General features: G+C 49.3%; 1 protein-coding gene across 1 annotated transcript in view; it reads left to right on the top strand.

Moving 5' to 3' along the window:
• Positions 1–25,936, top strand: part of SLC5A2 (solute carrier family 5 member 2) — a 76,689-nt gene that overhangs the window by 28,847 nt on the left and 21,906 nt on the right. Inside the window, exons 6-9 of the mRNA XM_063935503.1 lie at positions 15,961–16,041; positions 18,090–18,298; positions 18,828–18,963; positions 19,133–19,240. Coding sequence (XP_063791573.1) covers positions 15,961–16,041; positions 18,090–18,298; positions 18,828–18,963; positions 19,133–19,240 — 534 coding nt within the window. The remainder of the gene's footprint in view (positions 1–15,960; positions 16,042–18,089; positions 18,299–18,827; positions 18,964–19,132; positions 19,241–25,936) is intronic.

Here is a 25,936-nt window from a genome sequence, read left to right as displayed (position 1 = left end):
TATTTCTATATAACATTAGTAACAATGGCCCTCATTCCGAGTTGTTCGCTCTGTAAATTTCATCGCATCGCAGCGATTTTCCGCTTAGTGCGCATGCGCAATGTTCGCACTGCGCCAAGTAATTTTGCTACGAAGGTAGTATTTTTACTCACGGCTTTTTCTTCGCTCCGGCGATCGTAGTGTGATTGACAGGAAATGGGTGTTTCTGGGCGGAAACAGGCCGTTTTATGGGCGTGTGGGAAAAAACGCTACCGTTTCCGGGAAAAAGGCGGGAGTGGCTGGAGAAACGGGGGAGTGTCTGGGCGAACGCTGGGTGTGTTTGTGACGTCAAACCAGGAACGACAATCACTGAACTGATCGCAGATGCCTAGTAAGTCTGAAGCTACTCAGAAACTGCTAAGAAGTTTGTAATCGCAATATTGCGAATACATCGTTCGCAATTTTAAGAAGCTAAGATTCACTCCCAGTAGGCGGCGGCTTAGCGTGAGCAACTCTGCTAAAATCGCCTTGCGAGCGAACAACTCGGAATGACCTCCAATATACATTGCTGCCGGCGTTCGCTGTGGTATTTCTTCTCACTCAGCGCATGATAAATGTGACACCTACGCAATGAATTCCAAATGCAATTTGACCTTGTGAGTTCTCACTTTAATGTTCACCTCATGGTAGACTTTGTGTTGTATTGTTGTGTTGTGTGTTTAAGTAACTAATAACACATCCCACAGCTCACACACTAGCTATCATCCGCAGCAAACGCTGAGATAAGACGGCACAGACCACAAGGGTCAGGAAAACAGTGTTCTATACTGCCGGTGGTCCCACAAGGATTTGCTGAGAGTCGGACAGAAGCCATAGTGACTATAGCACATCACTGTCCTTGCCCAGAAATTCCTTGGTGGTCCCCAGGTTGCAGTAAAGAATCTAAAGAATTGAGAGAGTTGATTTATAGTGAGGGCAACAGAAGATAACAGTCTGGACTCTTCCGCAGGATCCGGGAGGGTAGGCAACTTTGTGTAAGACCCCCTTGAGAGGGACCACTACAGTCACCTATGCCCAGCTAGTCAAGGCAAAGGACAGCACAAAGGTGTACGAATAACCCTCACAGTCTCTGCCACACTGTGATCTGGAATACAGAACATGAGCAGTGTGTGCTAATAATCATTGTGACATAAATGGATTATATTTGTAGAACATTAGAATTGATATTGCAGCAAATAAATAATACGTGGCAGTACGTGTAACAGAGGTACGCTCACATGTATACTGCTGTATACTACAAGGACTAGGATGAAGCCGATACACCAGTGTACGTGTCTGTCCCATGTATACTGCTGTATACTACAAGGACTAGGATGAAGCCGATACACCAGTGTACGTGTCTGTCCCATGTATACTGCTGTATACTACAAGGACTGGGATGAAGCAGATACACCAGTGTACGTGTCTGTCCCATGTATACTGCTGTATACTACAAGGACTAGGATGAAGCCGATACACCAGTGTACGTGTCTGTCCCATGTATACTGCTGTATACTACAAGGACTAGGATGAAGCCGATACACCAGTGTACGTGTCTGTCCCATGTATACTGCTGTATACTACAAGGACTAGGATGAAGCCGATACACCAGTGTACGTGTCTGTCCCATGTATACTGCTGTATACTACAAGGACTAGGATGAAGCCGATACACCAGTGTACGTGTCTGTCCCATGTATACTGCTGTATACTACAAGGACTAGGATGAAGCCGATACACCAGTGTACGTGTCTGTCCCATGTATACTGCTGTATACTACAAGGACTAAGATGAAGCAGATACACCAGTGTACGTGTCTGTCACATGTTATACTGCTGTATACTACAAGGACTGGGATGAAGCAGATACACCAGTGTACGTGTCTGTCCCATGTATACTGCTGTATACTACAAGGACTAGGATGAAGCCGATACACCAGTGTACGTGTCTGTCCCGTGTAACGCGGCTTCCTGATGTCTATAACACTGTTACATTAAATGACGTTTTATTCATGGTAATTACAGCAGCTTTGGTTTTGGTGCGTTTTCTCAATTGTATTATACAATAAAACCGATCACATGACCTACAGTACCTAAGATCACATGATCTTATATTGTATATAATTATTTATTTCTGTGTTGTCTGCTCTATGGAGAATTCTAGTCCAGAGATCTACAGGGATGACACCCATATAGTGACCAGCATACACCCTCCCATACCCATACAGTGCCCAGCATACACCCCACATATCCATACAGTGCCCAGCATACACCCCACATACCCATATAGTGCCCAGCATACACCCCACATACCCATACAGTGCCCAGCATACACCCCACATACCCATACAGTGCCCAGCATACACCCTCCCATACCCATACAGTGCCCAGCATACACCCTCCCAAACCCATACAGTGCCCAGCATACACCCCATATACCCATACAGTGCCCAGCCCACACCCTCCCATACCCATACAGTGCCCAGAATACACCCTCCCACACCCATACAGTGCCCAGCATATACCCCACATACCCATACAGTGCCCAGCATACACCCTCCCACACCTATACAGTGCCCAGCATACACCCCACATACCCATACAGTGACCAGCATACACCTCCCAAACCCATACAGTGCCCAGCATACACCCTACACACCCATACAGTGCCCAACATACACCCCACATATCCATACAGTGCCCAGCATATACCTCCCAAACCCATACAGTGCCCGGCATACACCCCACATACCCATACAGTGACCAGCATACACCTCCCAAACCCATACAGTGCCCGGCATACACCCCACATACCCATACAGTGCCCAGCATACACCATCCTACACCCATACAGTGCCCAACATACACCCTCCCACACACATACAGTGCCCAGCATACACCCTCCCATACCCACACAGTGCCCAACATACACCCTCCCATACCCACACAGTGCCCAACATACACCCTCCCACACCCACACAGTGCCCAACATACACCCTCCCACACCCACACAGTGCCCGGCATACACCCTCCCAAACCCACACAGTGCCCAACATACACCCTCCAAAACCCACACAGTGTCCAGCATACACCCTACAAACCCATACAGTGCCCAGCATACACCCCACATACCCATACAGTGCCCAGCATACACCCTCCCACACCCATACAGTGCCCAGCATACACCCTCCCACACCCATACACTGCCCAGCATACACCCTCCCACACCCATACAGTGCCCAGCACACACCCTTCCACACCCATACAGTGCCCAGCACACACCCTCCCATACAGTGCCCAGCATACACCCTCCCACACCCATACAGTGCCCAGCATACACCCTCCCACACCCATACAGTGCCCAGCATACACCCTCCCACACAGTGCCCAGAACACCACCCACATACCCATACAGTGCCCAGCATACACCCTCTCACACCCACACAGTGCCCGGCATACACCCTCCCACACCCATACAGTGCCCGGCATACACCCTCCCACACCCATACAGTGCCCGGCATACACCCTCCCAAACCCATACAGTGCCCGGCATCCACTTCACATATCCATACAGTGCCGAGCATACACCCTCCTACACCCATACAGTGCCCAACATACACCCTCCCACATCCATACAGTGCCCAGCATACACCCTCCCACACCCACACAGTGCCCAACATACACCCTCCCATACCCACACAGTGCCCAACATACACCGTCCCACACCCACACAGTGCCCAACATACACCCTCCCAAACCCATACAGTGTCCAGCATACACCCTACATACCCATACAGTGCCCAGCATACACCCTCCCACACCCATACACTGCCCAGCATACACCCTCCCATACCCATACAGTGCCCAGCACACACCCTCCCATACCCATACAGTGCCCAGCACACACCCTCCCATACCCATACAGTGCCCAGCACACACCCTCCCATACCCATACAGTGCCCATCATACACCCTCCCACACCCATACAGTGCCCAGCATACACCCTCCCACACCCACACAGTGACCAGAACACACCCCACATACCCATACAGTGCCCAGCATACACCCTCTCACACCCACACAGGGCCCGGCATACACCCCCCCACACCCACACAGTGCCCGGCATACACCCTCCCACACCCATACAGTGCCCGGCATACACCCTCCGAAACCCATACAGTGCCCGGCATACACTCCACACCCACACAGTGCCTGGCATACACCCTCCCACACCCACACAGTGCCCGGCATACACCCTCCCAAACCCATACAGTGCCCAGCATACACCCTCCCACACCCATACAGTGCCCAACATACACCCTCCCACACCCATACAGTGCCCAGCACACACCCTCCCATACCCATACAGTGCCCAGCACACACCCTCCCATACCCATACAGTGCCCAACATACACCCCATATACCCATACATTGCCCAGCATACACCCTCCCACACCCATACAGTGCCCAACATACACCCTCCCACACCCATACAGTGCCCAGCACACACCCTCCCATACCCATACAGTGCCCATCATACACCCTCCCACACCCATACAGTGCCCAGCATACACCCTCCCACACCCACACAGTGACCAGAACACACCCCACATACCCATACAGTGCCCAGCATACACCCTCTCACACCCACACAGTGCCCGGCATACACCCTCCCACACCCACACAGTGCCCGGCATACACCCTCCCACACCCATACAGTGCCCGGCATACACCCTCCGAAACCCATACAGTGCCCGGCATACACTCCACACCCACACAGTGCCTGGCATACACCCTCCCACACCCACACAGTGCCCGGCATACACCCTCCCAAACCCATACAGTGCCCGGCATACACTCCACATACCCATACAGTGCCCAACACACACCTACACAGTGCCCAGCATACACCCTCCCACACCCACACAGTGCCCGGCATACACCCTCCCAAACCCACACAGTGCCCGGCGTACACTCCACATACCCATACAGTGCCCAGCATACACCCTCCCACACCCACACAGTGCCCGGCATACACCCTCCCAAACCCATACAGTTCCCGGCATATACCCTACACACCCATACAGTGCCCAGCATACACCTCCTCATACCCATACAGTGCCCAGCATACACCTACCCATACCAATGCAGACAGCACCCAGCGTATCTCCCATACCCACACCCTACCTTCTAACATGACCCATTCCAGGAGGCACAATATGCTCGGTGGGGCTGCAAAACAGTTTAAAATTCAAATATGGGAGCCACAGTGAGTCCCGGACAGCAATGTTTGTCAGCATTTGGGGGGAACAGTTGGTGTGGCTCCCCTAATTGAATGTGCCAATGGCAAGGAAGTCCAGGAACAGAGCATTTTACCCCTGCTGGAACGGGTCATGTTGGAAAGTATGCCACACAGTGTTCAGCGTACACCCCTATTACAGGAGAGGGCAGCCAGGTCAGCAAAGCATGTAGCAATGCAGGGGGAGGGGTGTGTGAGACATAGGGGGCAGGGGTGCGGCAAGACAAATTATGATGGTCCAGGGAGGTGGTGTACACATTAGGGTTAGATGGGGCGGTGTGGGACAGTATGGAACCTAGAGCTTATGTGTGGGACAGTATGGAACCTAGAGATTATGTGTGGGACAGTATGGAACCTAGAGATTATGTGTGGGACAGTATGGAACCTAGAGATTATGTGTGGGACAGTATGGAACCTAGAGATTATGTGTGGGACAGTATGGAACCTAGAGATTATGTGTGGGACAGTATGGAACCTAGAGATTATGTGTGGGACAGTGGAACCTAGAGATTATGTGTGGGACAGTATGGAACCTAGAGATTATGTGTGGGACAGTATGGAACCTAGAGATTATGAGTGGGACAGTATGGAACCTAGAGATTATGAGTGGGACAGTATGGAACCTAGAGATTATGTGTGGGACAGTATGGAACCTAGAGATTATGTGTGGGACAGTGGAACCTAGAGATTATGTGTGGGACAGTATGGAACCTAGAGATTATGTGTGGGACAGTATGGAACCTAGAGATTATGAGTGGGACAGTATGGAACCTAGAGATTATGAGTGGGACAGTATGGAACCTAGAGATTATGTGTGGGACAGTATGGAACCTAGAGATGAGGATGTGCAGGACAATATGGCGTCTACTAGGAGCCATGGGCACTTTAAGAAATTAATAGTGTGCACTGGCTCCTCCCTCTATGCCCCTCCTACTAGACTCAATCTAGAAACTGTGCCGAGGAGACAGACATACTTTGAGAGAAGGATTTTACTGAACAGTGGTGAAATTCCGAACCAGTACACACAACCAAGCGGAAAGCCAAGCTAACTCAACTTGAAAAGGAACAGCAACAGCTGAACCAATGACAATAATTAACCAAATAACAGTGCAGAAACTAAGCACCGGGCGGGCGCCCAGTATCCTCTACGGACTACAAGAAAAGGATTTATCGGTAGGTAATTAAAATCCTATTTTCTCTTACGCTCTAGAGCAGGGGTGGGGAACCTCCGACACGATGCCGCTCAGTCCAGCGGCAGCATGTCTCAGCTGTCAGAACAGGGAGGAGAGCGCGGCTGTCGGGTGGGAGCGGCGGCGTGTAGTACTTCAAACCAGCCGCCGGTCCGTGAGCCAATCGGAGCTCGCGGACCGGCAGCCAACCAGGAGCCGCGGCTGCCGGTCCGCGAGCTCTGATTGACTCTCGAACCGGCAGCTGGTTTCAAGTCCTACACGCCGCCGCCCAACATATCCGCGCTCTCCTGACGTGTCCCGCCGAAAAGGAGCACGGTAAGAAGCACAGAGGGGAGGGGGGAGGGCATCTGTATACCTGGCACTGTGAGGGGCATTTGTATACCTGGCACTGTGGGGGCATCTGTATACCTGGCACAGTGAGGGGCATTTGTATACCTGGCACTGTGGGGGGCATTTGTATACCTGGCACTGTGGGCGCATCTGTATACCTGGCACTGTGGGCGCATCTGTATACCTAGCACTGTGAGGGGCATTTGTATACCTGGCACTGTGGGGGCATTTGTATACCTGGCACTGTGGGGGCAATTGTGGATCTGGCACCGCACTATTGGGGGCATATGTGTATCACGTCCCATTTTAACTGGCCACACCCATTTTTTTGGCGCGTGCGCGCCTCAGGCGCGCACACACAGTACCTCTAAGGGGCAGACCTACTGGGGGGCAGGGTCATTTTTTAAGTTGAGAATTTTTGTATGGCCCCCGAAGGATTTTATAAATATCCAAATGGCCCTCGGTAGAAAAAAGGTTTCTCACCCCTGTCCTAGAGGATACTGGGGTTCACATTAGTACCATGGGGATGTACCAAAGCTCCCAAACTGGGTGGGAGAGTGCTGAGGTTCCTGCAGAACTGATTGACCAAACTGAAGGTTCTCATGGGCCAAAGTATTGAACTTGTAGAACTTAGCAAACGTGTTCGAAATCGACCAAGTAGCTGCTTGGCAGAGCTGTAAAGCCGAGATGCGATCCGGACCATTTGTCCAGTAGATCCAGCTGGAAGGGTCTTGCATGAAACCTTCCGTACTGCAGTGCCTCGTAAGAGGCTACCATCTTTCCCAGGAGGTGAATGCAGAGATGCACCGATACCCGGGTCGGCTTTAGAACATTCCATACCATCAACTGGATCACCAATGCCTTTTCCATTGGAAGGAACACCTTCTGTGTTTCCGTGTCCAGTATCATCCCCAAGAACGGAAGTTTCTGTGTTGGGTCCAGGTGAGATTTTGGCAGGTTCAGAAGCCACCCGTGATCCTGGAGTAATTTTATTGACAGGGCAATGCTGTTCAACAACTTTTCCCTGGACGGTGCTTTGATCAGTAAGTCGCCCAGGTACGGTATAATGTTCACTCCCTGCCATTACCTTGATGAACTACCTCTGTGCCTTTGAGAGGCCAAATGGCAGGGTCTGGAACTAGTACTGACAGTCCTGTAATGTAAACCTGAGATAAGCCTGATGAGGCGGCCAATTTGGTACATGAAGGTATGCATCCTTGATGTCCAGAGACACCAGGAATTCCCCTTCCTCCAGACCTGAGATCACCGCTCTCAGAGACTCCATCTTGAATTTAAATACCCGTAAGTAGGGGTTCAGTGACTTGAGGTTTAAAATGGGCCTTACCGAACCGTCCGGTTTCGGTACTACAAACAGGTTGGAATAATAACCCTTGTTTTGTAGGTGCAGAGGAACTGGAACAATGATCTGAGGTTTCTACCAGATTTTAAATTGCTGCCTGTAAAATCAAACTTGCTTCTGGAGAATCTGGTGTAGCCCTGTAAAAATAAAAATAAATAACTGCTCATGAGGAGATACAGGAGGATACCTGTTCCCTGAGGACTACATTAAATATATATATATATATATATATATATATATACACACCAGTTACCTAATGCCTGTGTAAATATATTAACTATATTCCTATTGGTTACTGTAACCCTTGTCAGGTGTATATAATAGAGGGGTGATGGTGGTGAACAGGGACATTAAACAGTAATGCTGCTAATGGTTAATTTGGCACCCTGGCACGAGTCTGACTAGAGAGACTCTACCAGAAGCCCTCGTGCCGACTATGGGGTGCCCGGATTGAGAGAGCCGTTAAGGGAAGCGCGAGCTGAGGAGAGAGGAAGGGGACAGAGCTGAGGGGAATGGCCGGAGACGGAGCTGATGAGCGCGGCCTGAGATGAAGCTGAGACAGACGGGAGCAGTGTATGAGAGGCGCATGTCATCCCCGGAGCTAATGATCGTGGTTGAACCCGCGGACATATCCACCAGCTAATGTGGATAAGAGCGGAGGACCGGGGGGTAAGGAAGGTGTCAGGGCCGCCATAACGAGACTAACCTTACGGCGCCGGGAGAGAGCGATGCTGGCGGTGCTGTAACACCCTGAGATCCGTCATCAATTCGGGCAGGGAAGGCCCGGAGTCTGTGGTCGTCAAGTCTGACTGGGTATAGGAGAGCCGGACACGAACGAGCTATCAAGAGGTCAGGCTGTCTCCCCCTAGCGGTAAAATACGAAAACGTCTGCAGCCTGAGGTAATTGGGGGAAGAGACTAATGGGACCCAGGCCATACTGATCCATCTAGCCTGGTGCTGGGGGAGGAGTATTATAACTAAGAGACTATAGAAATTACAGACACTAGTGATCCCTAGTATAAATTGGGAGACATCAAAGGTGGCAAAGAACCCTCCCAATACCGTCTCTAAAAATTGGGAATAATTTAAATAACTCAGGATACTCCGTCACTCACCTGAAGTAATCCTTGCAGGGCAGCATATTAAAGTGAACTCCGAACGAGTCGTAAGGTGCCGTATTATCGTGCCCTCAAGGGGACTGAGACACTTTTGCACGGATTATACTGTTGAATTATAAATGACAGTTCGGACTGGCCGTACACGCAGTAGTCACCCTGAGATAATTATTTAATCTGGGAATTTCTCACCAGAAGTTGAGCGGGTTTTGAGTCCTAAACACAGATTAATTAAAGGATTTATGACAATTCTACACCACTGGGATAATAAGGATTGTGTTCGGCAACCATTGTTCAGGCACACTGATAATATAAATTGTGATATCGCACCTGAAATCCTACGATATACACTCATCCCTCATACCATAGACCCGCAAGAAGCCGCGATCCTTGGATTTATTTCTCCGTTTTCTTCATGATTTCGGACCAGGTAACACCGCTGGATTAACCTTATTGAGACACTTACTATATGGGAACTCTATCCGTCCTTCCTATTCCCTAATAGGACTACGGCCTGAGGAGTTATTATATTAAATTGGGCCCCAACAGTGCACCAACGAATAAAAAGGGTATACCCAACCAGTTATAGTAACTGCCGACTGCAGTGGAACATAATAGGTCCTGGTAGCTACCATTATTACCCATTAGGTAATAGGGGTAATAACAAGGTTGAGGTATTGTATGCAAAGTACTAATTTATGTATATTTGTATCATGGGAAATATTATCCCTATATTGTATGTATTGCGTTACAATTACTCTCTGAATATACAACTGTCTGAGTGTATTCGGTAAGGGAGTGGTCATTCTGTGATTAATATAAGTTGTGTATGTAGTACGGTTATATTAATAAATACTCACCGTTGAAAGGGACTTCGTTTCTCAGTCTTCTGGACATCCGAATCTGAAAGACAAAAGAAGAAAACCAGGTAAACCAACTCAGATAAATACCAACTTACATGTGAATCAGTATATATCCTCCTACTGGCCACAGCTTTCCCAAGCAAGCCTGGGTTGGTATAACAACTGCTTGGGTGGAGGCACTCAGTCCTAAGGACATAGTAACCCCGGTATTGCATTTAGAGGGAGCAACTAAGGGTTACACTGGTAAGCCAAATTTAAAGATTCTGTGAGGTGGGAGTTCCCGAAACTCCAGTCTGTATCTTTGGGTGATAAGAATCTTTGGCCCAGGGATCCTGGCATGATGTTGTCCATATGTGACTGAAATAACGTAACCGGGCTCCCACCTGCCTGTCTACCAGGCAGAGCAGCCCACCGTCATGCTGAAGGCTTTGAGGAAGCAGAGCCTGAGGTCTGTTCCTGAGAACCTGCAGCTGCGGGTTTTCTGGATTTACCTCTATTCCCTTTGAAGGCTGTAGATGAACCCTTGGATTTGCCTTTAAATTTTGCTGTTTGAAAGGACTGCAGGGTTGGAGCAGAGTATGTTTTCCTATCTAGTGTCGCTGAGGAAGGAAGGTATGTATACTTACCTGCTGTAGCCTTGGATATCCACGTATCCAGTTCATCTACAAACAATGGCCCTAGTGATCCATGCACAAGCAATAGTGGGTCTCTGGGCCACCCCAGCCGACGTGTATAAAGATTTGAGAGTGGTCTCAATCTTGCGGTCAGCCGCGTCTTTTAGGGGTGCTGCCTGGGAGCCAGTAAAACTATCTTACGCGATAACCGGGACATTGATGCGTCCACAATCGGTGGCTTCTCCCATTTCTTTCTATCCTCAGCACAAAAAGGAAAGGAAGAAATCAACCTTTTAGGGATCAGAATTTTTTTTTTAAGGGTCTACCCACGTTTCTTCAGAGGGCATGTCACTGCTTTGAAGCTGGGAAAATAGCTGAGGATTTCTTTTTTGTATTAAAATAAGGTTCCTCCTCAGCCTCCTCTCTCTTGTCAGGATTATGCAGGACAATTCTGACAGCCTCAATGAGGGTCTGAATCCCCTGTGACAGGACGCCCCCCCCCCCCCCCCCCCCCCCCCCCTGGGGTGCAGGTACGGGAGCTGAATCCCTATGTAGCAGGTCATCCACAGACTGCCGCGAGAATTGTTTCTCCTTTTCAGTATTAGACAGCATAGTAGAATATTTGAAACTAGGTGATTCATCGCGACCTATGAGCGCTCTTCACACCATCGTAAGGGGCTACGCCCCCTTAACCCTTGCACGCCCTTGTGGAGTTCAATATTTGTATTATATGGAGTATTACCTCCAATCATAATTGTGTGAGTGGTTAAATATTGCACGGACAAAGGGCGTGCAATGGTTTAGGGGTCGTAGCCCCTTGCAACGGCGTGAACAGCGCACGCAGGACCTGATGAATCACCTAGTAGGTGCTGTGGTTGGGGGAGTGGCGGGTGCGGGGGAGACACGGATGGGGCAGGGGTTCCGGGGGTGCCGTGGGTGGGTGGGGGAGGGGTGGTTGTGGGGGTGCCGCGTCTGTGGGAGGGGCTGGTGCGGTGGTGCTGTGGGTGGTGGAGGGGTGGGTGCTACGGGTGGAGGTCCGGAGCCACCGGGGGTGCAGTGGGTGGGGGCGGGTGCGGGGTCGCTGCGGGTGGGGGAGGGGTCCGGAGCCACCGCGGATGGTGGAGGGAGGGTGTGGGGGTGCTGCGGATGGGGCTCGGAGGTACTGTGAGTGGGGGGGGGGGGGGCGGGTAATGCTTCTCCTCCTGGAAGCAGCTAAGCTGCTGTCCTCCCTTTGGCAGAGGCTCTCCTGGAGACTCGCACAGCAGCCAGTCACTATTGTTAGCGCCGGTGTCCCAACGCGCCGCATTACATAGAAGAAGATGCACTCAATAAACTACAGCTCCCAGCAGCCCTTAGCGCCGGAATGCTTCAGGGCTAAGGGCTGCTGGGAGCTGTAGTTTATTTAGTGCTTCTACTTCCCTGTAATGCGGCGCGTTGGGACACCGGCGAATACAACAGTGACTGGCTGGCAGAACTGACTGGCTGAATCAATGTAAAAGGTGAGAGCGCAGTGCAGTCTCAGTGACCCTACACACCCACTGCACTGTACAGCACTGTCACCTTTTACATTGATTCAGCGTCCAGACATTACCCTCCGCGATATCACCCACTCTGTCCGTTACATTAGCCATCTCGGGGCTTCCAGGCCGGCAGCCCAGGCGCTGTGTTGCGGAGTCAGGGCCTCTGGGGATCTGGGCGCGGCTGTGGCGGGGAGGCACTTCTGTGACATCACATGCAGAGGAGGCTCCGCAGGGAGGGTTATGAAAGCCTTCCGCTGCGCCGCTTTCATACACATCTATGCCGGTGGCTGCAGCAGCTTTTGTTCCACCAGCGCGGCGGCTAGGGAGTGCGGATTGTTGATGCCGGAGGGGGCAGGCGGACTGGCAGCAGAACATAGGGGGTCATTCCGACCCGTTTGCACGCTGCTGTTTTTCGTTGCGGTGCGAACAGGTCGGTTCTGTGCATGCGCTGCTGGGCAACGACAAGAAGGAGGAAGAAAGCGATCGCTACCGCGATCGCAAGAAGATTGACAGGAGGATGGCGTTCCGGGGCGTCAACTGACTGTTTTCTGGGAGTGGTGCGGTGAACGCAGGCGTGTCCAGGCGTTTGCAGGGCGGATGTCTGACGTTAATTCCGGGACCTGACAGGCTAAAGACATTGCAGCGGGTAAGTAACTCCAGAGCTACTCAGAAACTGCACAAACTGTTATTGCATAGCATGGTGCACAAGCGATCGCAGCCTTGCTATGCAAAAATACCCTCCCCCATAGGCGGCGTCTACTTGATCGCACGGGCAGCAAAAAGTTGCTACGTGCGATCAACTCGGAATGACCCCCATAGGACGCCGCAGTAAAAGGATGTTTCCCCCCCCTATCTACAGCGCAGATACAGCGGCACACCCTCCAGCTGCACCTTTTTGGCAGGTGCAGTACTTTTTTATGATCTGTACCGATTTTTGGCTCTCCAAACTTCCATTGAAAGTACAGGAAAAGGGTCGTGACCCCGCCGCTGTACCCATGGCCACGCCCCCTTTTCACATTTGTAGCGATGTTTATGTGTAAATTGTTGGAGGGTGTGATGCTGCAGATGCAGGGGGCCTATTTTGGGGTGTGGGCCTGGAGCTGCAGCTCCATCAGCCCCATTGCTAATCTTGCTCTCGGAACACACAGCAGCCAAAGGGCAGAGCCTCCCATTGGATGTAACCTGTGTGGGAGGGTGTTTCTCGCCCAATCAGCTGTGGACTGGGTGTGATAGACCTGCTGCTAACCCAATGAGAGCTCCTAGCCACGCCCAGCGTTATACATACAGTCACAGAGTCACAAATCTTGGCAATTATGTAGGAGATCATTCCTTTAATGGAAGCCAACCAAAGGGGTTCAGCCCCACTGTACTGGGAGTGCACACTATCCCGAGTACAGGGTAGTGAGTCCCCAGGAGATGAGAGACATTCTGCTGTGCGTGTAACACAGTCCCTGGACATGATAGAAGGGCCACCTACACACTTCCACACACACAATTGGTGAAAACACAGTTATATGTAGGCAGAGCCTCAGGGAGACACAGAGATCAGAGCCAGCCACACAGCGCCCCTGTAGCAATAGGAAAACAAACACCTGAATAGTGCTAGTAATATGTACACTGCTCTCCCCCCCCCTCACTAAGACCCCCGGGTACCGCTGAGGAGACTTGGGGTCCAGATAGAGGATCTGTGCGTCCTTATATAGTGTCAGAGCTGCAGAGGGAAATGGTGCCGGAGAGGCGCTGGATCCGCTCAGTGGGAAGTCCCACCCACTAAATGGCGAGCGGTTTCCCACATTTATTTTATACTGGCCCTGAGGTATTTTTTCCTTAGCACAGTGTAGAAACGCTTGTTAATAGAATTTGTCCAGTGTGGGTACCTTGGGTGGCCCGGCACGCCCTTCACAACGGAACCCGCCGCAGCGTGCGTCTGATTGAGCCTCCCTGGAGCGCAGCCTGCATTCTGAGCTGCGCTCCTACCCTAGATCCGCCATTCCTGTTGGCAACCCGCTAACCGGGGTGCCGGCGCTGTACTCTTCAGACTCTGTTAGGGGGTGGTGGCATTGATGTGGGAAGGTACGCTGCACCATGGTGGGGCTTGCGAATGGCTCCCTCAGGAGCTCAGTGTTCTGCCAGCAGAGAAACGGGACCATTAACTCAGGGGGGAGAATGGCCCAACTTCCTCAAACTCCCACGAAGCAGACAGGCTGTTGCCTAAGCCGGTGCTTTCCAAACTTTTTTGAATCACGGTGCCCTAGAATATACCCCTAGGCCAAAAATTTCTTATTGAGAAATTTAGAAAGAAATATTACATTAAGTAGATCGCGCCTATGTCATCCTTAGGGTCAGTTGTGGGGTGAGGGACAGGATCTGCTTCTGTTTGGCCACATATTTTATGACTGGCACCAGCACTGATTTTGCCTATTATATTGACCATGAATAATTTGAATTGGTCCTGGACCACCAACCCAGAGCACCCCTGCAAGTGTCCCGAGGCACCCCAGGGAGCCACCAACCAGAGCACCCCTGCAAGTGTCCCGAGGCACCCCAGGGAGCCACCAACCAGAGCACCCCTGCAAGTGTCCCGAGGCACCCCAGGGAGCCACCAACCAGAGCACCCCTGCAAGTGTCCCGAGGCACCCCAGGGAGCCACCAACAAGAGCACCCCTGCAAGTGTCCCGAGGCACCCCAGGGAGCCACCGCACACAGTTTGGGAACCTCTGGCCTAAACAGTCCTGACTGAAAATAACAAACATTAAAAATAAAAGCCGAAAACTGTTCAGGAGCTCTCCAAAGCGTAACCGGCTCCTCCGGGCACATTTTCTAAACTGAGTCTGGCAGGAGGGGCATAGAGGGAGGAGCCAGCCCACACTATTAATTTCTTAAAGTGCCCATGGCTCCTAGTTGACTTGTCTATACCCCATGGTACTAATGTGGACCCCAGCATCCTCTAGGACGTTAGAGAAATATATATATATATATATATATATATATATATATATATATATATATATATATATATATACGCAATAAGAAGCCCTTCTTCATTCTTAATATTTCCTCTCTTGGTGATCTAATCTTTCTTCCCTCATGTTGAAGCACCTCAGGAAATGGTCCGATGATACGTCTTTCTGTAGGTGGTCTAACGCTGCTTACTCACGATGAGATCTCTATGTAGGTGTTCTATTCATCGCTACCCATAAGGTGGTCTTTTTATAGGTGGCCTAATCCTTCTTGCCAATAAGGTGCTCTCTCTGTAGGTGGTTTGATATATCTTTCCACAAGGTGGTCTGTCTGAAAGTGGCCTAATTCTTCTTGACCATGAGATGATCTCTCTGTAAAAGTTCTACTCCTTCTTGTCCATAAGGTTGTCTAATCCGCTTTACCCATAAGATGGTCTCTCTATAGGTTGGCTAACCCCTGTTGCCTATGAAGTGGACTCTTTGTAGGTGGTCTACTCATTGTTATGCATAAGGTGATCTTTCTGTAGGTGGTTTAATCTTTGTTGTCCATAAGGTGGTCTCTCCATTGGTGGTCTAATCCTACTTACCCATAAAGTAGTCTCTCTCTGTAGATAGTCTAATCTTTCTTATCTCTGGTGATCTCTCTCTGTAGATGGTCTAATCTTTCTGGTTAATATTTTCTCTGTCCTAAAGGTGGTCTTGCAGCTCTAATGTATACAGACACAGTACAGACATTTGTGATCATCGGAGGGGCTTGTGTTCTATCTTCATATGGTGAGTACATTAATAAATGAACCAGTTCAGTCAAACGATGTCAAAACGTCATCGTAACATACTACAGAAAGCGTTCTCAACTCCAATCCACAATTCGCAACAACAAGCCATATTTTGTGGAATTCTTTAATCAGACACAGGTGAGTTAATATATTCTGTAATTATCTACATCCAATATCCTGTGCCCATAATGTTCTACATCCAATATCTCTGCCATGTTCTGTACTCATAATGTTCTACAGTATATCCAGAGACATTGTATCTAGAATATTATGGATACAGGACATGGGATGTAGAACATTATAGGCATTATGAGTACACAACATGGGATGTAGAACATTATAGGTACAGGACATGGCAGAGACATGGGATGTAGAACATTATGAGTACAGGGCATTGCAGAGACATGGGATGTAGCACATTAGGGTACAGGACATGGCAGAGACATGGGATGTGGAACATTATGAGTACAGGACATGGCAGAGACATGGGATGTGGAACATTATGAGTACAGGACATGGCAGAGACATGGGATGTAGAACATTAGGGTACAGGACATGGCAGAGACATGGGATGTAGAACATTATAGGTACAGGACATGGCAGAGACATGGGATGTAGCACATTAGGTACAGGACATGGCAGAGACATGGGATGTAGAACATTAGGGTACAGGACATGGCAGAGACATGGGATGTAGCACATTAGGGTACAGGACATGGCAGAGACATGGGATGTAGAACATTATAGGTACAGGACATGGCAGAGACATGGGATGTAGCACATTAGGTACAGGACATGGCAGAGACATGGGATGTAGAACATTATGAGTACAGGACATGGCAGAGACATGGGATCTAGCACATTAGGGTACAGGACATGGCAGAGATATGAGATGTAGAACATTATGAGTACAGGACATGGCAGAGACATTGGATGTAGAACATTAGGGTACAGGACATGGCAGAGACATGGGATGTAGAACATTATGAGTACAGGACATGGCAGAGACATGGGATGTAGAACATTATGAGTACAGGACATGGCAGGGACAAGGGATGTAGAACATTATGAGTACAGGACATGGCAGAGACATGGGATGTAGAACATTATAGGTACAGGACATGGCAGAGACATGGGATGTAGCACATTAGGTACAGGACATGGCAGAGACATGGGATGTAGCACATTAGGGTACAGGACATGGCAGAGACATGGGATGTAGAACATTATGAGTACAGGACATGGCAGAGACATGGGATGTAGAACATTATGAGTACAGGACATGGCAGAGACATGGGATGTAGAACATTATGAGTACAGGACATGGCAGGGACAAGGGATGTAAAACATTATGGGTAAAGGACATGGCAGAGACATGTGATGTAGAACATTTTGGATACAGGACATGGCAGAGACATGGGATGTAGAACATAATAGGCATTATGAGTACAGGACATGGGATGTAGAACATTAGGGTACAGGACATGGCAGAGACATAGGACATAGAATATTATGAGTACAGGATATGGCAGAGACATAGGACATAGAATATTATGAGTACAGGACATGGGATGTAGAACATTAGGGTACAGGACATGGCAGAGCCATGGGATGTAGAACATTAAGGTACAGGACATGGCAGAGACATGGGATGTAGAACATAATAGGCATTATGAGTACAGGACATGGGATGTAGAACATTAGGGTACAGGACATGGCAGAGACATAGGACATAGAATATTATGAGTACAGGATATGGCAGAGACATAGGACATAGAATATTATGAGTACAGGACATGGGATGTAGAACATTAGGGTACAGGACATGGCAGAGCCATGGGATGTAGAACATTAAGGTACAGGACATGGCAGAGACATGGGATGTAGAACATTTTGGATACAGGACATGTGATGTAGAACATTTTGGATACAGGACATGGCAGAGACATAGGACATAGAATATTATGAGTACAGGATATGGCAGGGACATGGGTTGAAACACATTGAAACCATATGCTTACCACTTCTATCTTCTGTGTCTTTCAGCCTTTCTGGAGGTTGGGGGCTATGGTGCGCTCATGGAGAAATATATGGATGCTGTACCAAGCAATTTGGGCAATATGTCGGCTGCTTGTGCATCCCCAAGACCTGATGCTCTACACCTGTTGCGTGATGCTTATTCTGGAGACCTGCCATGGCCAGCTCTCATAGTGGGACTGACCATTGTGTCCACCTGGTACTGGTGCAGCGACCAGGTGTGAACCTCTATGTATCTCCTAAATACCTTTGTCATGCATTCTCCTTTCATAACTTTCCACTACACCTACAGTACTTCAACCCAACTAACCTATCTCCATCCACAATCTCTTATTCCAAGCATCACACTACCTCGCCTGCTGTCATCACAACAAATCAGACCACCAATGAGAGGAAGCTCATTTCCACAGACATTAGAGGAAGTCAGGGGCTCTGTGTCCCTACAGTACCTCCTGCCCTTTTCATATGGCTTCAACCAACAACCCTCTACCAAGGTCACCTCCATCTTGATTTGATGACCTGAGGGCTCAGTGATACACTCCAGAAATGTTCTCCTGAAGCTCTGATCTGCCTCCTATGTGACATTTCTTCAATATTCAGCATATCCTTTTATCCTTTGGCCGTAATAATGTTTCTGGTCCTTTATCTTTAGTCTGGTACATTCATCCTGATGGCCCTTAGTGGAAATAACCCAATGCCATTCGGAATGATGGAAACTGATTGACAGCGTTTCCCTTGATGTCCTAGGTGATTGTTCAGCGCTGTCTGGCTGCCCGTTCTCTAACACACGTCAAGTTGGGATGTGTGCTGTGTGGCTATCTGAAGATTCTTCCTATGTTCTTAATGGTGATGCCTGGAATGATCAGCAGAGTATTGTATGCAGGTAACATCTCGGCATGAAACCAAAGGGCGTAGTTATTCAATAATGTCATTTCTCCACATTTCCAGACTCTAACCCATTCTTCTAGGTTAGCTAAACCCTACGCTGTTTTATTTACACCTCTATAATGATGAAATCCCTAGCTTGTACCCAGAGTGTTTTCTTGTTACAGATGAAGTAGCCTGTGTTGTCCCATCGGAGTGCTATAATATTTGCGGTGTGGAATCAGGATGCTCAAACACAGCCTACCCGAAGCTGGTGGTGAAGCTGATGCCGAGAGGTATGTCTCCAATTGTCCATACACACAAGATGTCACCTATGGAGTGTAAGCCGGCGAGCATGGCTCTTCTACCGGGGACCTAATTAAATGCTAATGATGAAGGTTATTGACCTAGCAGCTGGCAACTAACGCATGACCTAAACCTGTCTGGGACTATTCATTGGAGCCATTTCTGTGAGTGTTTGAGCACCCCAATAGCCATGTCTACGTAGGGGCACCATGTTGTACAGCTGCCTTTGATGGGTGTATTGCCTTCTATCATACTGGTCTGTTATTGCTCAATATTGTCTATTACAATGGTGTTTGATCTTACTTCCGTGTGCCACATTGTATAATAAACACCGAGAATAATATTCTAAGCACTAAGAGTATACGGTGTTGGGTCGCCAATCTTCTCATCACCATGGTGGAACACTGCTCTGAGTGATATGTTGGTCCCAGCACTGTGTGACAGATATAAGACACTGCCATCACCAACATCACTTTTTTGTAGGTAAATGGACTTGTTTCATACTCTATACAATTAGCACAAATATAGAAAAACCATTTAAATGAGCAACAATGTAATTGTATGCCAGGGACAAAACAGGCCTGAGCTTAAATACCAAATTCCTAATAACAGGTGTCATCTGTGGCTTCCAATAAACTGGCTGATGAGCTGGTGCCAGTACTACCTCTGAACCGTACCAGCAAGCGGACATATTAGGACGGTACATCCTGTGAGGGTGGCCAAATAACCTCATTACAGAGACATTGATGAGGTCCTTATTACCCTACAGATAAGGCACCAGGAAACACTAACAATAATGGCCTAGAAGTATAGATACTCAGGAGGTGAGCGTTTTGGAATGTGATGGAGAAGGGTATAACACACTAACACAGTCACACCAGATGTCACACTCCTCCCACACTAACTGTAACTCATTCCTCCCCACACTAACACAGTCACACCAGATGTCACACACCTCCTACACTAACTGTAACCCATTCCCCCCCACACTAACACAGTCACACTCCTCCCACACTAACACAGTCACTCCTCCCACACTAACTATAACCCATTCCCCCACACTAACACTGTCACACCAGATGCCACTCCTCCCACACTAACTGTAACCCATTCCTCCCCACATTAACAAAGTCACACTCCTCCCATACTAACTGTAACCCATTCCCCCCACACTAACACAGTAACACTAGATGTCACACTCCTCCCACACTAACTGGAAACCATTCCTCCCCACACTATCACAGTCACGCCAGATGTCACACTCCTCCCACACCAACTGTAACCCATTCCTCCCCACACTAACTGTAACCCATTCCCCCTCACACTAACACAGTCACACCAGATGTCACACTCCCCCCACACTAGCTGTAACCCATTCGTACTCACACTAACACAGTCACACTCCTCCCATACTAACTGTAACCCATTCTCCCTCACACTAACACAGTCACACCAGATGTCACATTCCCCCCACACTAGCTGTAACCCATTCCTCCCCACACTAACACAGTCACACTCCTCCCACACTAACACAGTCACACTCCTCCCATACTAACTGTAACCCATTCCTCCCCACACTAACACAGTCACACTCCTCCCATACTAACTGTAACCCATTCTCCCTCACACTAACACAGTCACATCAGATGTCACACTCCTCCCACACTAGCTGTAACTCATTCCCCCACACTAACACTGTCACACCAGATGTCACACTCCTCCCACACTAGCTGTAACCCATTCCCCCACACTAACACTGTCACACCAGATGACAAATCCTCCCACACTAACTGTAACCCATTCCTCCCCACACTAACACAGTCACACCAGATATCACACTCCTCCCACACTAACTGTAACCCATTCCTCCCCACACTAACAGTCACACTCCTCCCACACTAACTGTAACCCATTCCTCCCCACACTAACACAGTCACACCCCTCCCACACTAACTGTCACCCAATCCTCCCCACACTTAGTGTAGGAGTGTGACATATGATGTGACTGTTAGTGTGGGGAGGAATGGGTGACAGTTAGTGTGGGAGGAGTGTGACATCTGGCGTGACTGTGCTATTGTGGGGAGGAATGGGTGACAGTTAGTGTGGGAGGAGTGTGACATTTGGCGTGACTGTGTTAGTGTTTGGGGGAACGGGTTACAGTTAGTGTGGGAGGAGTGTGACAACTGATGTGACTAAATGTAAACCGTTCCCCCACACACTAACACAGTCACGACAAATGTCACACTCCTCCCACACTAATTGTAACCCATTTCTCCCCACAATAGCACAGTCACGCCAGATGTCACATTCCTCCCACACTAACTGTAACCCGTTCCCCCCACACTAACAGTCACATCAGATGTCACATTCCTCCCACACTAACTGTAACTCATTCCCCCACACTAACACAGTCACGCCAGATGTCACATTCCTTCCACACTAATTGTAACCATTCCTCCTCAAACTTACCGTCACATCAGATGTCACACCCCTTCCACACTAACTGTAACCCATTCTTCCCCACACTAACACAGTCACACTCTTCCAACACTACCGTAACCCATTCCTCCCCACACTAGCACATTCACACCAGATGTCACTCCTCCCACACTAACTGTAACCCATTCCTCCCCACACTTAGTGTGGGAGGAATGTGACATCTGGTGTGACTGTGATAGTGTGGGGGGGAGTGGGTTACAGTTAGTGTGGAAGGAGCGTGACATCTGGCGTGACTGTGTTGGTGTGTGGGGAAACGGGTTACAGTTACTGTGGGAGGAGTGTGACATCTGATGTGACTAACTGTATCCCGTTTCTCCACACACTAACACAGCCACGCCAGATGTCACACTCCTTCCACACTAACTGTAACCCATTCCCCCCCACACTAACACAGTCACACCAGATGTCACATTCCCCCCACACTAGCTGTAACCCATTCCTCCCCACACTAACACAATCACACTCCTCCCACACTAACACAGTCACACTCCTCCCATACTAACTGTAACCCATTCCTCCCCACACTAACACAGTCACACTCCTCCCATACTAACTGTAACCCATTCTCCCTCACACTAACACAGTCACATTAGATGTCACACTCCTTCCACACTAGCTGTAACCCATTCCTCCCCACACTAAACACAGTCACACCAGATGTCACACTCCTCCCACACTAACTGTAACCCATTCCTCCCCACACTAACACAGTCACACCATATGTCACACTCCTCCCACACCAACTGTAACCCATTCCTCCCCACACTAAAACAGTCACACCAGATGACAAATCCTCCCAAACTAACTGTAACCCATTCCTCCCCACACTAGCACAGTCACACTAGTTATCACACTCCTCCAACACGAACTGTAACACATTCCTCCCCACACTAGCACAGTCACGCCAGATGTCACTCCTCCCACACTAACACTAACCCATTCCTCCCCACCCTGAAACAGTCACACGAGATGTCACACTCCTCCCACACTAACTGTAACCCATTCCTCCCCACACTAAAACAGTCACACCACATGTCACACTCCTCCCACACTAACTGTCACCCAATCCTCCCCACACTTAGTGTAGGAGTGTGACATCTGATGTGACTGTTAGTGTGGGGAGGAATGGGTGACAGTTAGTGTGGGAGGAGTGTGACATTTGGCGTGACTGTGTTAGTGTTTGGGGGAACGGGTTACAGTTAGTGTGGGAGGAGTGTGACAACTGATGTGACTAAATGTAAACCATTCCCCCACACACTAAAACAGTCACGCCAAATGTCACACTCCTCCCACACTAATTGTAACCCATTCCTCCCCACAATAGCAGTCACGCCAGATGTCACACTCCTCCCACACTAACTGTAACCCATTCCTCCCCACACTAGAACAGTCACGCCAGATGTCACATTCCTCCCACACTAACTGTAACCCGTTCCCCCCCACACTAACAGTCACACCAGATGTCACATTCCTCCCACACTAACTGTAACTCATTCCTCCCCACACTAACAGTCACATCAGATGTCACATTCCTCCCACACTAACTGTAACTCATTCCCCCACACTAACAGTCACGCCAGATGTCAAAGTCCTCCCACACTAACTGTAACCCATTCCTCCCCACACTAACACAGTCACACCAGATGTCACATTCCTTCCACACTAACTGTAACCCATTCTTCCCCACACTAACACAGTCACACTCTTCCAACACTACCGTAACCCATTCCTCCCCACACTAGCACAGTCACACCAGATGTTACTCCTCCCACACTAACTGTAACCCATTCCTCCCCAACTAACAGTCACAACACATGTCACTCCTCCCACACTAACTGTAACCCATTCCTCCCACACTAACACAGTCACATCAGATGTCACATTCCTCCCACACTAACTGTAACTCATTCCCCCACACTAACAGTCACGCCAGATGTCATAGTCCTCCCACACTAACTGTAACCCATTCCTCCCCACACTTAGTGTGGGAGGAATGTGACATCTGGTGTGACTCTGATAGTGTGGGGGGGAGTGGGTTACAGTTAGTGTGGAAGGAGCGTGACATCTGGCGTGACTGTGTTAGTGTGTGGGGAAACGGGTTACAGTTATTGTGGGAGGAGTGTGACATCTGATGTGACTAACTGTAACCTGTTTCTCCACACACTAACACAGCCACGTCAGATGTCACACTCCTTCCACACTAACTGTAACCCATTCCCCCCACACTAACACAGTCACGCCAGATGTCACATTCCCCCCACACTAGCTGTAACCCATTCCTCCCCACACTAACACAGTCACACTCATCCCATACTAACTGTAACCCATTCTCCCTCACACTAACACAGTCACATCAGATGTCACACTCCTCCCACACTAGCTGTAACCCATTCCCCCACACTAACACTGTCACACCAGATGACAAATCCTCCCACACTAACTGTAACCCATTCCTCCCCAACTAACAGTCACACCACATGTCACACTCCTCCCACACTAACTGTAACCCATTCCTCCCCACACTTAGTGTGGGAGGAATGTGACATCTGGTGTGACTGTAATAGTGTGGGGGGGAGTGGGTTACAGTTAGTGTGGAAGGAGCGTGACATCTGGCGTGACTGTGTTAGTGTGTGGGGAAACGGGTTACAGTTATTGGAGGAGTGTGACAGCTGATGTGACTAACTGTAACCCGTTTCTCCACACACTAACACAGCCACGCCAGATGTCACACTCCTTCCACACTAACTGTAACCCATTCCCCCCACACTAACACAGTCACACCAGTTGACAAATCCTCCCAGACTAACTGTAACCCATTCCTCCCCACACTAACACAGTCACACCAGATGTCACACTCCTCCCACACTAACTGTAACCCACTCCCCCCCACACTATCACAGTCACACCAGATGTCACATTCCTCCCACACTAAGTGTGGGGAGGAATGGGTTACAGTTAGTGTGGGAGGAGTGACATCTGGCGTGACTGTGCTAGTGTGGGGAGGAATGTGTTACAGTTCGTGTTGGAGGAGTGTGATAACTAGTGTGACTGTGCTAGTGTGGGGAGGAATGGGTTACAGTCACACTAGTTATCACACTCCTCCAACACGAACTGTAACACATTCCTCCCCACACTAGCACAGTCACGCCAGATGTCACTCCTCCCACACTAACTGTAACCCATTCCTCCCCACACTTAGTGTGGGAGGAATGTGACATCTGGTGTGACTGTGATAGTGTGGGGGGGAGTGGGTTACAGTTATTGTGGGAGGAGTGTGACATCTGATGTGACTAACTGTAACCCGTTTCTCCACACACTAACACAGCCACGCCAGATGTCACACTCCTTCCACACTAACTGTAACCCATTCCCCCCCACACTAACACAGTCACACCAGATGTCACATTCCCCCCACACTAGCTGTAACCCATTCCTCCCCACACTAACACAGTCACACTCCTCCCATACTAACTGTAACCCATTCCTCCCCACACTAACACAGTCACACTCCTCCCATACTAACTGTAACCCATTCTCCCTCACACTAACACAGTCACATCAGATGTCACACTCCTCCCACACTAGCTGTAACCCATTCCCCCACACTAACACTGTCACACCAGATGACAAATCCTCCCACACTAACTGTAATCCATTCCTCCCCACACTAACACAGTCACGCCAGATGTCATAGTCCTCCCACACTAACTGTAACCATTCCTCCTCAAACTTACCGTCACATCAGATGTCACACCCCTCCCACACTAACTGTAACCCATTCTTCCCCACACTAACAGTCACACTCTTCCAACATTACCGTAACCCATTCCTCCCCACACTAGCACAGTCACACCAGATGTCACTCCTCCCACACTAACTGTAACCCATTCCTCTCCAACTAACAGTCACACCACATGTCACACTCCTCCCACACTAACTGTAACCCATTCCTCCCCACACTTAGTGTGGGAGGAATGTGACATCTGGTGTGACTGTAATAGTGTGGGGGGGAGTGGGTTACAGTTAGTGTGGAAGGAGCGTGACAACTGGCGTGACTGTGTTAGTGTGTGGGGAAACGGGTTACAGTTATTGTGGGAGGAGTGTGACAGCTGATGTGACTAACTGTAACCCGTTTCTCCACACACTAACACAGCCACGCCAGATGTCACATTCCTCCCACACTAACT

This window comes from Pseudophryne corroboree, chromosome 7 (genome assembly GCF_028390025.1).
Source record: "Pseudophryne corroboree isolate aPseCor3 chromosome 7, aPseCor3.hap2, whole genome shotgun sequence".
In the NCBI taxonomy this organism is placed as follows: Eukaryota; Metazoa; Chordata; class Amphibia; order Anura; family Myobatrachidae; genus Pseudophryne; species Pseudophryne corroboree.
This window is presented reverse-complemented; position numbering and strand designations above follow the sequence as displayed.